General features: G+C 40.4%; 1 protein-coding gene across 1 annotated transcript; it reads right to left on the reverse strand.

The window, feature by feature from the left end:
• Nucleotides 1-206: 206 nt before the first annotated feature.
• Nucleotides 207-10,600, reverse strand: LOC146622432 (galanin receptor type 1-like). Its single transcript, XM_085365132.1, has 3 exons — nucleotides 9,932-10,600; nucleotides 9,773-9,838; nucleotides 207-527 (listed from the first exon to the last, which is right to left on the reverse strand). Exons 1-3 carry the CDS (start codon nucleotides 10,598-10,600, stop codon nucleotides 207-209), a joined length of 1,056 nt encoding a protein of 351 aa, XP_085221258.1.
• Nucleotides 10,601-12,802: the final 2,202 nt, after the last annotated feature.

A 12,802-nucleotide genomic window follows, 5' to 3' on the forward strand; every position in this document is an offset into this window, starting at 1 on the left:
GAAGGATGACTTTTTCTCAGTTTCAGACAGGTTTTTTTTTTCCATTAGTGATGACATGTACAGTAGCAATCACAGCCGGATCAAAGAGGCAGTAATCGTGTCCTGCAGTCACTGGTGCCTTATCCCCTCTAGTCCAGGTGAAATTAACAGCGCTTATGTGGAATATTACAGCTTTCGCGATATCCATGCGACAGAAAAAGAAAAAGTCAAACATTTGTGCAGTTAGTTGAGGGCGGCGTATCCGCTTTGCTACGAATGTCCTTGATGTCATTGAGCGGGGAGTCACTGGTTCTAATCTGGCATTTAAACACCTGCTTATAGGCCTTTCTGAAGTTCTCCGACAGGAAGGCGTAGATGACCGGGTTGACTGATGAATTGCTGTACGCCAGGCAGTGTGCAGCCACCCGCAATACAAAGGAGGCTTGGTTTAGCGGGAAGGTCCCAAACTCCACCCAGAGGTGAACTACATGATGAGGGAGCCACGACAGGCAGAACACCACCACCACCACAAGCACCGTCTGAGCAGTCTGGGATCCACAAAGGAAAGGGAAAAAGGTAAGATTTTGTCAGTATCCACAAGGATAACAAATACAGAATTTAATATTCTATTTAAGCTTGAAGTCTTGTTTACGATAGAAGAATAAAGCTTGGAAAGTCATTGATGAGATAGTGGCATGTTTGGGACCAATCTGCATTGTAAAAATTGTGTGAGATCATTAACATCCTATAATCAAGTTCCTGCCCTCCAGTAGAAGTCTTTGAGACCATGCTCATTTTTAAGTATGCATTGCTTGAGAAACATTATGAGTTATTTTTGCTAACCAATATCTTAGATTTTGGCAGCAGTATGCACATCACTGCATTCTTATCTCTGCATCAGCAATGGAAGTGTGTGGAGAGATCTGTCAGACAGTCCATTGACAGCAAGTGAAAGAGAGAGAGAGTAAGCAGGCTCTGGCTTCAAGCCAAACTAAAGTGCGCTTCAGGAGACTTTGGATGACTAATGTCCAACAACTCAGAAGATAATGGATTAATATTCTTTGTTGATATGCCATTTTTCTTTGGCCTGAGGATCGAGGAGCTCATCACACATCAATAAACCTTCTCATACCCCCATTTACATTTAATCATTTTAGAGTTTAACAGTAAATACTGAGAACTTTGCACTGATAATATTATGATCCCATACCACAGACTTTAATTAATCAACATTACATAAGTGACTTTTAACATCTCTACATGCACATTTGGGTGATTCCTATTTGCAAATGCTACGTGTTATTTTTGTTAGGTTTACTCAGTAGCATGGCAGCTGTGTTGACTGTTCTGTTCTTCTGTATTACAGCTGTTTTCCCCCAAAAAAGTTAAGAGAGTTTTGAACATATTTATCAATTAGAAAACAATCAACTTAAGCACAGTGCCCAAGGCAAATAGTGCGTGAGCAGTGGATGAAGTTAACAAAGAACTGGTATGAACAAAAACAGCAGATCTGACCTTAGACAGCTGTTTAAATATTTTCAAGTACGGCCTAAAAACCTTGAAAAAGCAGACGTACTGTAAATGCCTTTTCACCCGACACTTAATGAGTCACTGGTGGCATTTCATCCACAGTCTGTGTCATAAACTCATTTCTGTAGCTACTTACAAAACCTGTAAAATGATGTGACAGTTATCATAAATCAAATTGTAATCGGAAGATTGCCGGTTCAAGCCCCGGCTCGGACAGTCTCGGTCGTTGTGTCCTTGGGCAAGACACTTCACCTGCCGCCTACTGGTGATGGCCAGAGGGGCTGATGGCGCGATATGGCAGCCTCGCTTCTGTCAGTCTGCCCCAGGGCAGCTGTGGCTACAACTGTAGCTTGCCTCCACCAGTGTATGAATGTGAGAGTGAATGAATAGTGGTATTGTAAAGCGCTTTGAGGGGTCCCGAAAAGCGCTATATAAATGCAATCCATTATTATTATTATTAAATTTACATAATATCCAAGAAGAAGAAATTAAACGATGTTATTCTTCCTACAAACAAAAAAAAGGAAGAAAAACTAATTACATGCTCCTTGATTTGCTGAGGTAGTAAGAAGATTTATTGCAGGGCTAATTACTTCTCATCAAAGATAACGGAAATATTGAAAATCCTGAATCAGGAATTCAGCTTTCCAAGTTTTGATGGGTATAAGTTAGAAATAATATTTAGCCAACCATCTGAGCAAGTAGCTGTCAGAAGTAACAGAGCTGATGTTAAGTGTAAAGTGAAAATATTCTCAACTAAATGAATATGAGTGCACAGATTTTCACCTCATTGGAGAGCATTCTGAGATGCAGTATTTTTACTGTTATGAAAAATGAAAAGCCTAATATGTCATTTCCTTGTATGACAACTATGCAACCTACAAGGTTTTAAAAAACATTTTTATGGCAAGCACAAAAAATGCCAGAAAGTTGCTAAATCAGCTGACTGTAAGGTCTCGATGGTAACCTAATTGTTTTGGTGTTGTAGATTTCAGCATTGCTGTTTGGTTCAGTCTAAAAAGGCACAATCTGTAAAGCAGAAAAATGACACCAATGAAGAAGTGCCAAAAACTGAAGTTCAGCTCGGTGCCACTTGACTCCAAAAAGCAAGTCTTTCGCCACAGACTCCTGTTTTGAAATGCTCAACTTTACAGCATTAAAAAGTATGATTACAGCCTATTAAAAAAGACAACTCTGAGTGGGGTGAACGTTTGTAGAATTTTTAATGGATTATCTGAGTAATTATGGCTTGCTGTGTGGAAATGTGTGCTGTGTGTGTATTACTTAGCAAAAATGTGTTGCTAGCATAGAGTTTAGCTTGCTATCCAAACTAACGTGTTTGCTATTAAAGCAACAGTTCATACTCTCATCTAAATGTGGTGCTTTTGATCCAAAAAAAAGCTAACATGACTGCCAAATGCAGAGTTTTAAACCAAATGGTGATATCACGGTGGATATGTCTTTTGGTTGGTAATAGCAGCAGGCAGCAAGTATTCACGGGCGCTAAAAGAACGCTGCTGTGTGCATCGTTAGAATCACTGTTAGGAACTTCTGAGCATAGTGATGGAGTCAAACATTCCAGCCACTAACCTGACTCCAGATACTGTTCAGTGCTGTGTGTATAGGCAACATGTTCACATGAGCGACTTTAGAGTATAATGCTATTTTATATGGCTAATATTTGTGCGGTCTGATGAAATGCCCTGCGATCCTTATTTAACTGTAACAAAATACAGTACTGCATTGATAAATTACAATAAATATAGTTTTAAAAAAATATTTTACCAGTCACATGATACAGTGGGGCAAAAAAGTATTTAGTCAGCCACCGATTGTGCAAGTTCCCCCACCTAAAATGATGACAGAGGTTAGTAATTTGCACCAGAGGTACACTTCAACTGTGAGAGACAGAATGTGAAAAAAAAAATCCATGAATTCACATGGTAGGATTTGTAAAGAATTTATTCGTAAATCAGGGTGGAAAATAAGTATTTGGTCACCTCAAACAAGGAAAATCTCTGGCTCTCACAGACCTGTAACGTCTTCTGTAAGAAGCTTTTCTGTCCCCCACTCGTTACCTGTATGAATGGCACCTGTTTGAACTCATCATCTGTATAAAAGACACCTGTCCACAGCCTCAAACAGTCAGACTCCAAACTCCGCCATGGCCAAGACCAAAGAGCTTTCGAAGGACACCAGGAAAAGTATTGCAGACCTGCACCAGACTGGGAAGAGTGAATCTACAATAGGCAAGCAGCTTGGTGTGAAAAAATCAACTGTGGGAGCAATCATCAGAAAATGGAAGACATACAAGACCACTGATAATCTCCCTCGATCTGGGGCTCCACGCAAGATCTCATCCCATGGGGTCAAAATGATCATGAGAACGGTGAGCAAAGATCCCAGAACCACACGGGGGGACCTGGTGAATGACCTGCAGAGAGCTGGGACCAAAGTAACAAAGGTCACCATCAGTAACACACTACAACGGCAGGGAATCAAATCCCACAGTGCCAGACGTGTTCCGCTGCTGAAGCCAGTGCATGTCCAGGCCCGTCTGAAGTTTGCCAGAGAGCACATGGATGATACAGCAGAGGATTGGGAGAATGTCATGTGGTCAGATGAAACCAAAGTAGAACTTTTTGGTATAAACTCAACTCGTCGTGTTTGGAGGAAGAAGAATACTGAGTTGCATCCCAAGAACACCATACCTACTGTGAAGCATGGGGGTGGAAACATCATGCTATGGGGCTGTTTTTCTGCCAGGGGACAGGACGACTGATCCGTGTTAAGGACAGAATGAATGGGGCCATGTATCGTGAGATTTTGAGCCAAAACCTCCTTCCATCAGTGAGAACTTTGAAGATGAAACGAGGCTGGGTCTTCCAACATGACAATGATCCAAAACACACCGCCCGGGCAACAAAGGAGTGGCTCCGTAAGAAGCATTTGAAAGTCCTGGAGTGGCCTAGCCAGTCTCCAGACCTCAACCCCATAGAAAATCTGTGGCGGGAGTTGAAAGTCCGTGTTGCTCGGCGACAGCCCCAAAACATCACTGCTCTCGAGAAGATCTGCATGGAGGAATGGGCCAAAATACCAGCTACTGTGTGTGCAAACCTGGTAAAGACCTATAGTAAACGTTTGACCTCTGTTATTGCCAACAAAGGTTATGTTACAAAGTATTGAGTTGTATTTTTGTTATTGACCAAATACTTATTTTCCACCCTGATTTACGAATAAATTCTTTACAAATCCTACCATGTGGATTCATGGATTTTTTTTTTCACATTCTGTCTCTCACAGTTGAAGTGTACCTCTGGTGCAAATTACTGACCTCTGTCATCATTTTAAGTGGGGGAACTTGCACAATCGGTGGCTGACTAAATACTTTTTTGCCCCACTGTAGGTAAACATTTTTGTCTTGATACAAGTTAGCACTGGCCAGAGAAATCTTTCTGACCCCAACACAACTACACACATAGACACAAAGACACGGTGACTATGAACAGGTTCTCACAGTTTTAGCGCAGTATTACAGTAAAAGCAGGGTTTTGTTTGAATGGTGTCCATAAAACATTCACATCTTCCCCTAAACCCACAGAGAGGCAGTCGTTAGGTTATTGTAAACGACTGCAGCAGAAACACCTTCTGTCATAAACTTTTAGCTCATCACTCAAGAACTGATTTACCTAACAACCCAAAGGTGATTCTTTTGAGTTTTTAAAGTCAAAAATGGACACCAAGATGACTTTTCTTCAAAGAGAAACACAAGAAAAACTGTTATCATGTTGGGAAATTATCATTTGGCAAGTTTGTGCTACATTTTTGATATTTCCACAACTAATCATCACTAGTAATCAAAAAATATCATTTGGATTCACAGTTTTCTGCAGCTCTTTTTAAATGTTCATTCAACATTGTTCTCATTACTCCCGAAGTCACTGGGAAATTACTGCATGCTGTTGGGTGTCAGTCAATTCATTCAGTCTCCCAGGCTTCAGATATGCATATTACAGCCTACACACATTCTTAAATAATTTCAGAATGACTTGGCCAAACATTTATTTTTGTAATTATCTATAACCATCTGTGTTTTCCATCTGCATAACAGACTTAAACTCCTAAGATTTAACACTGCTTACTGCATGGCTCCTCAACCTCAGATTTAAAACAGAGAAAAAAATCCAGACACATATAATCAGAAAGGATTTGTAGCATATATGTGACACATATATAAAAAATCAACTCCTTGCAAAGACCTTGCAGAAAAGAAAGGTTCGTATTCCCTATGGTTTCCTAGATTTGTGTGTTGACAGTGTGTTGTGTTGTGACTTTTGAAGGCTGTGTGATTCCTCCTCTGTGAGGCTGAAGTCGATAAGAACATTGGTTGTGTTTCACAACAGCCATGGGAGCAACCTTGGTCTTCCCAGCTGCTTTTAACAATATATTTCACCAGCCTGACAGAGAGCAGCTGAGACCTAAGTTAAACCCATTTCTGCACAAATTCCCTTTGCTTTCACCAGATGCAATTTATTCTTTTTACTTGTTGATTTTCATCTTTTATGGAGGGAAACCCTTGATAATATGTCTGTGTGCTAATAGTATGAAAAAGAAGATTAGAACCAGAATGTCAGTCGGATTTTTCCTCATCTGGCTCATCAGGATTTGATATGTTTTAGACGTAATGGATTTAATCAGCATTTTGAAAAATATGCAGATTTTCATTCATGTACAGTAAACTGATAGGACTCTGATACCTCTCAGTTATAGCCTACAACCCAGAAAAAGTGGGGAACAGCTAAGTTCACCGATTCATTTTATTGGGGTGTTATTTGTGGGATTATTTTTGACAGGCAGTAAGATGGAGACAACAGGATGTCCTGAAATGGTCTGCTCTTACATAACATCATCTTATCGCAGATTAAACCTTCAGGTCAGCTTTCAAGTTGTAATTGTGAGCCTGAGAAATTTGGTGTTTTTTGGACAAAACAGTCAGGTCCATAATTTACTGGACAAAGATGCATTTTTTTTTAGTTTTGCCTCTGTAAACCACCATAGTTAATATGTGATTGAAGTACAAACCCACAGCTTTAATTCAAGAGTCTGTGTATGTTCCCAGTCATCAAAGTCATGGTAGTCTAGGCCCTTGAAAAGAAGAAGCCTCGTGGATGAGAGGTGAGGCATCTTCGAAAAACTATAATAAGTCCAGTCGCTGTCTTTTTCAAGCTCCTTGGACTTTAATTCAAGAGGTTTAACTTGACCCCAGAGGGTTTGCATGAACTGAGGACTGTTTTAAATAGAATAAGAATTGCAGTGACTGCCTGAAGTCTTGAACTCATGGACATCATGTCTTCCTCCTTTGAGATGCTTTACATTGATTTCAACCACCTTCCGTTGCTGCTTGTTTGTGGGTCGTTTTGTATTCAGTCTTGCATTTATGAACACAAAACGCTGCTCAACTTGGTCGAGCTCAGGTGACTCCGTTGGCATTTGAAGAACATTCCATGTCTGGGACTTTAGAAACTTGGATTGCTTTGCAGCTTTCGCTTATAAAACCATTTGCACTTTGATGCACTGTCTGATTGTTTTTGCAGCATTTTGCTGAATCTGACCAGAGAGTTTTCTTCATAATTCATCCTCCTACTTCTATCAGCGGTCATGTCATCAATAAACACCAGTGATACATTTCTACTGACAACCATAAGTTGTCTCCTCCAAGTTTTTACAGATAGTGCTGTATGCTTCACATCATGAGCTGCTTCTTTCATTCTCCATACTGCTCACTTGAGGTTATCCTGGTACAAGTTCATCTTCGTTTCATCTCCCCAAAGATTTCTCTGAACTCTGCAGACTCTTGTAGATGTTTTCTGGCAAAGTCTAAACTGCTGCTAGCGTAGCCAGTGGTAAATCTTCTGTTCTTGCATTCATGAAGGCGTACCGAACTCTTTGAGAGTGTTCTTTAATTGGTTAGATTTTGCAAAGTGGTTTATCTTAACCTCACACAGAATTTTGTCATCATGAACTTTAGTTATCTTCTGTTCTTACAGTGTTGCTGAGCTGGCCAGTTCATTCATTCTTTTGAAAAATGAACCAGATTATTGTTTTGGCCTCTCTTCAAGTTTTATGCTATCTCTCTGAGAGGTTTGTTTTGTTTTTTGGCCTCCCTTGCCAAACATCTGACACCGCCTTAGGTCTCATATTAAAAATACAGTGAAAAGCTATCAACTATAAATTCAACACTTTGAATTAACTTCAGATATTGTCCATCCCTCCATCCAGATAATGTGTCTGCTTCTTTTTTCATGAAAAACAAGGTAACGCTACTTACCTTCTCAGTCAATTGTCCAAATACTTTAGAGCCTCTGAAAATGGGACACTGTGTATATAAATTGCTGTAATTCCTTAACCAGTAAATTATCATTTTTACAAAGCTTCTTGAATTAAAGCTTAAAGTCTGCACTTCAATCATATCTGTTTGAATTAAAATCCACTGTGGTTTATTTGTCTAACAAAGTATAGACCCAACAGTATGTGCTACTTTGTTATATGAATTATGTTTTCAATAAATCTGTGGGAAAATGTCTGCAAAGCCCCCATAGTTTTAATTCATAGCCCAGTTTATACTGTTACGACAGGAAAGAAGTTCATTAGCACTGTACGCGGGTAATAGCAGCTTCCAGTATTTACTGTATGTTGAGATAAGCTAAGCCACCTCCTCGCTGTATTTTTAAAGGACTGATAAGAGATTTTTTTAATTAAACCAAGAAAGCTGTAAAGCATATTTCCCAGCACTCCAAGCTGCAGCCCAGACTATTCTTCATATAATATGACCAAGCCACTGTGGTTAAGTTACTGGTACCAGCCAAGTTAGTCTCTGAGTCAGGCTGCTGAGAAATCAACCAGGGGTTTGATTCACTGTTGTGCTTGTGCCAGAACACGTGTCAGTCCAAAAATAGTTTCCTCTTGAAAGTGTGTTTCATTTAGTGTCTGCCATTTCACACCATAAGAGGAAAGACAAAGAAGTGTAAGTAGCTTAAATCCCTCTAACCTGTTTGTAGATTAAATGATAGAAATAAAAGTAATAAAGTAATAACCTAGAACAGGGGTGTCGAACTCCAGGCCTCAAGGGCCGGTGTCCTGCAGGTTTTAGATATCACCTTGGGTCAGCACACCTGAATCAAATGATTAGTTCATTACCAGGCGTCTGGAGAACTTCAAGACATGTTGAGGAGGTCATTTAGCCATTTAAATAAGCTGTGTTGGATCAAGGACTCATCTGAAACCTGCGTGACATCGGCCCTCGAGGCCTGGAGTTCGACACCTCTGACCTATAAGGACTGTAGGTATTACTAAACACTTCTCCTAAGACACACTGGACTAATCAGAGAGATACTGCCAAGGAAACACAAAACATGCATATTCATCAAAAGTGCATACACATGATCCAGTTTTCAGTATAAAATTCTCATCTTTGTCAGTTTTACACCGGCTTGTATTTTTCCTCACTGCAGCTGCTGATTCCCTCTGAAAGTGTGTAAAAGTGCTCTCTTCTGACATTCATTTTAGTCTCTCAGTACCTGCAAACGTAATTTATGTATTACAGGGTTTAATGATTTGTTGGACGACCATTTATCACAAAGTTATTGGTGTGACAATCTCTTCCAGGACTCCCCGCATAGCAAACACAATAAATCATCAGAACATCAGAAATTCCCGATTCACTTTCCACAGTTGTTTAGGTTTCAGGTCATAAAAGCATGTTTCTAGAGAAGTACGCACGAAAGCACATGTAAATCCTCATCGGTCCATCTCCCCAACTGACCGGGAGTCTGTACTCCTGGCTTTGTAACATTGTAAGCAGTTATCAGATGCTGTGACATATAACAGACAGACGTATCGGTAATCAAGTAGGCGACTGCAGATAGCTACTCTCAGGAAAGTCAAATGACCTCCAAAGAGTATGATAGTCTAGATGGCAGCTTGATTGTGCATTACCTTTTGGCCATCAAGCTCAAGTGCACCAGTTAATAGTACACGTACACAATATTGCATTTATATTTATTATTCTGGCTACAAGGGAGAGTCGGAGGTAATGATTTGGTGTATGGCTATTCCTGCACCAAATTATAGGTGCTGGACTGTGGTCGGCCAAATACTTGAGTGAATTCTTATTCTTTATTCAAAAAAATGAATGCATAAACTATCAATGGCTATACTATAATGGCTATTCCCCAACCACCCAACACATCGCTATGATACGTACCTTTTTCTTTGATGCCTCTGACTTTTTGGACATATTTCTTAGTTTTTTGTGCAAGTGATTTAACACCTGTAAACAAGGGATACAGAAGTCAAATGTACATTTCTTTAGCAGTAATTCCTCTAATTATATCACTGACCTGTGTGAACAGCCTTTTCTTACCTTTGCATAACAGAAAGAAATGAGCAGCAGAGGCAGCACATAACCAAAGATAAACGTGCAAACCACATAGATCTTCTTCTGGTTCTGATCCGGCCACACTTCCCAGCAAAAGGTGTGATTTTCCCCTCTCTGAAAAATATTCTGGTAATACATGATAGGCGCAGCCATGGCCAGGGAGAGTATCCAAATCACCACCACACCAATAAGAGCGTGCTTCGCCACCCGAATAGAGGACGACTTTCTGGAGTGAACGATGGCAATGTATCGGTCCACTGACATAGCGGATAGGGTGAAGATGCTGACCAGCATAGAAACAGTGAAGAAGTAGTGGATGAATTTGCAAATAAACGCACCGAGCACCCAAGTGGGCATCATGTAGATAGTGGACTGGAAAGGGATGCAGAAGAGCAAGTAAGACAGGTCTGCTATGCTTAGGTTCAGGATGAATATGTTGGTGGTGCTTCGAGGTTTTCCCGGTTTGCTCCGGGCCAGCACGGTGATCACCATGGAGTTGCCCAGCACGCCGAGCGTAAAGATGAGCCCGAAAACCAGAAGCGTGATGAAATTATCCGTGCCGATCCCGAATAAAAGTTTCTCGTCCTCCTCCTCCTCCACACGGCTGAGGTTCCAGGGCTCTTCCAAGAGCCAAACAGAGTCTGTCAAGTTCATTATTTATTCTTTGCTCTTCGGATTAAGTTAAAAGGTAAGCAAAGGCACCTGCAGCTGGTCTGTGCTGCTTCATTGCACGGAATTTTCTGGGCAAGGGTTTATGGTCAGGTACGTTTCCATCAGCGTTCCTGCAGACAGTATTGTTGCTCTCCTGTGTCTTTGTGTCGAGACTTCGGTAAATCCCCCTCTTAGCTTTCTATATTATATTTGTGTATATTTCAAAGCGATCTCGGTTTTTGTGCAGCGTTAAATCAGCTTTGCAGCTGCGCGTTTTGGAGTCGCTCTCCCGGCGCGCACCTGACCCGACCGCGCCGATCCAGTCTGTTGCTTCTTTCTCCGCGTCGGGACTTTTTCCTCTCAGATTAGAGCAGGGGCTGGGCTCTACCGCTGCACGTCAGCATCAATACCACCTCCCAAGAAATAGGGGGGGGGGGGGAGCGAGAGAGAGAGACAATTAATGGAATACTGTTTATTCTACGTGTTTCCGAAACCATCCCATTAAAACTGAACGTCAAAGTAATTTTCCTTGTCAGATTCAGTTTGTTTGTGATACTTTACGGCCAAGGTGCAAATGCTGCTCTGATCACAGGGCTGGTCTGTCAAATGTGCAATAAACCACAAAACAATATCGTTCGCCAGTCATGGTCTGATTGGCTTAAATGGCTTTTATCATAGAAAGAAAATAAACTGCCGAAACATGTTATAACAAATGGTACTTGGTTGCAGTGTCATTTTTATAATTTTTATAATTCACCCAGTAAAAAGGAAATGTACATTCTGATGCACTTTTCTGATTAGGAAAGCTCTCATTTGTCTTATTTGACCAGTTTTTAAGTTTTGGTTACTCAATAATATGAACAATAATCAAATCACAAGCAGACGAAGATTGTTTAGCAGATGTTGACCTTAGTGTGCATGTGTGTGTCTGTGTGTGTTCCCTCAGATTGTTGTGATCCCTCAGAAGACTTGGGGAGTCTTTTTTCAAATCCAAGTTGACAAGAATGTCATGCATGAACTGTTAACTTATTGTTCTGTGAATGACGTGGCGGAAAAGCGACTAAAAATACATTATGGAAATAACACAGGGGCACGCTGACTTTTTTCCCTCTAAACAGCAACAGTGAAAATAAATTAATACCAGCCAATTTCCAAGAGTCCAAAGTGACATTTTCAAGTCGCTTGAGTTGTCTTGCAGGCAGCAATCAAAAACTAGAAGATGCGCTGTGTACTATTAAAAAAAAAAGCAACGACAGAAATGCTGCAAATTCTTGCAAGAGAAAAGCAGTTTGACCGTTTTATTTTTTGCAGTAAAACTGCAAAATATCTGCCATTCTGCTAATAAATGTAACCACTAATCTCCAGCTCTACTCAGGATTTTTAGAATTTGCTCTTCATCTATAGAAATGTATTATTGTTGAGCACTACAGGTGAATCTCAGTGAATTTTAACCATGCATGCTCAGTCATCCTTACCTGAATGATTGAGCATGCATACAACCAGTTAATAAGCTCAAAGACCCTTAACAAGAATTGTACCTGATGTGAATTGCTTTAAATAAAGAATGAGTCTACCATGGTGCTCCTTACCCTCGTGCTGATTAGGAAAATGGATTTTACTGTGTCGCCTTTTTAATCCACTCTGTAATAAGTCAGCTGTTTGCACATGTGATTTTGTAAATTGTTGCTTGTTTATAGGTGAAGTAGCTTCAATATAGCAATATCGTTCATTTGGAGCCACATTTGGAGCTTCCTTGAAACTTTTAATTAAATCATTCAGACATTTTTTCCTTTGTGCGAGCTCCCGTGGGAACTTTTTATACAAAGCCAATTGCAAAAACGTTGGGAAAATGTTTCCAAAAATGTAATTAAAAACAGAATCCAGGAACATATCAGCCTATTTTAAATTTCATGACTGTGTGTTTCATGTAGGTTTTTACAAACTTTAGACAGGGTCATGTTTACCACTGTGTAGCATTCACTCTTCTTTTAACAACATAGACATTTGGGAACTAAGGAGACCAGCTGCTTGACTTTTGGGAGAGAAATGTTATCCTATTCGTGTCCAATACAGGATTATAGCTCCTGGAGTTTCTTTGATGTGTTTTCCTTTTCATCATGCTCCAAATGTTTTCGGTTGGTGAAAGGTCTGGACTGCAGGCAGGCCAGTTCCTCACTCTTAACTCTTCTGGTATGAAGACACGCT

Source organism: Diplotaxodon limnothrissa, linkage group LG11 (genome assembly GCF_057381915.1).
Source record: "Diplotaxodon limnothrissa isolate DT_005_m linkage group LG11, D_limnothrissa_male_GT1.1, whole genome shotgun sequence".
Classification (NCBI taxonomy): Eukaryota; Metazoa; Chordata; class Actinopteri; order Cichliformes; family Cichlidae; genus Diplotaxodon; species Diplotaxodon limnothrissa.

Excerpts from the sequence above, each read along its gene's own strand:
- LOC146622432 (XM_085365132.1), bottom strand. The coding sequence starts at position 10,600 with ATGAACTTGACAGACTCTGTTTGGCTCTTGGAAGAGCCCTGGAACCTC. Across the intron at positions 9,839-9,931 it reads TTTCTTTCTGTTATGCAAAG|GTGTTAAATCACTTGCACAA; the intron begins GTAAGAAAAGGC and ends CCTTGTTTACAG. Across the intron at positions 528-9,772 it reads CAGAGGCATCAAAGAAAAAG|ACTGCTCAGACGGTGCTTGT; the intron begins GTACGTATCATA and ends TGTGGATCCCAG.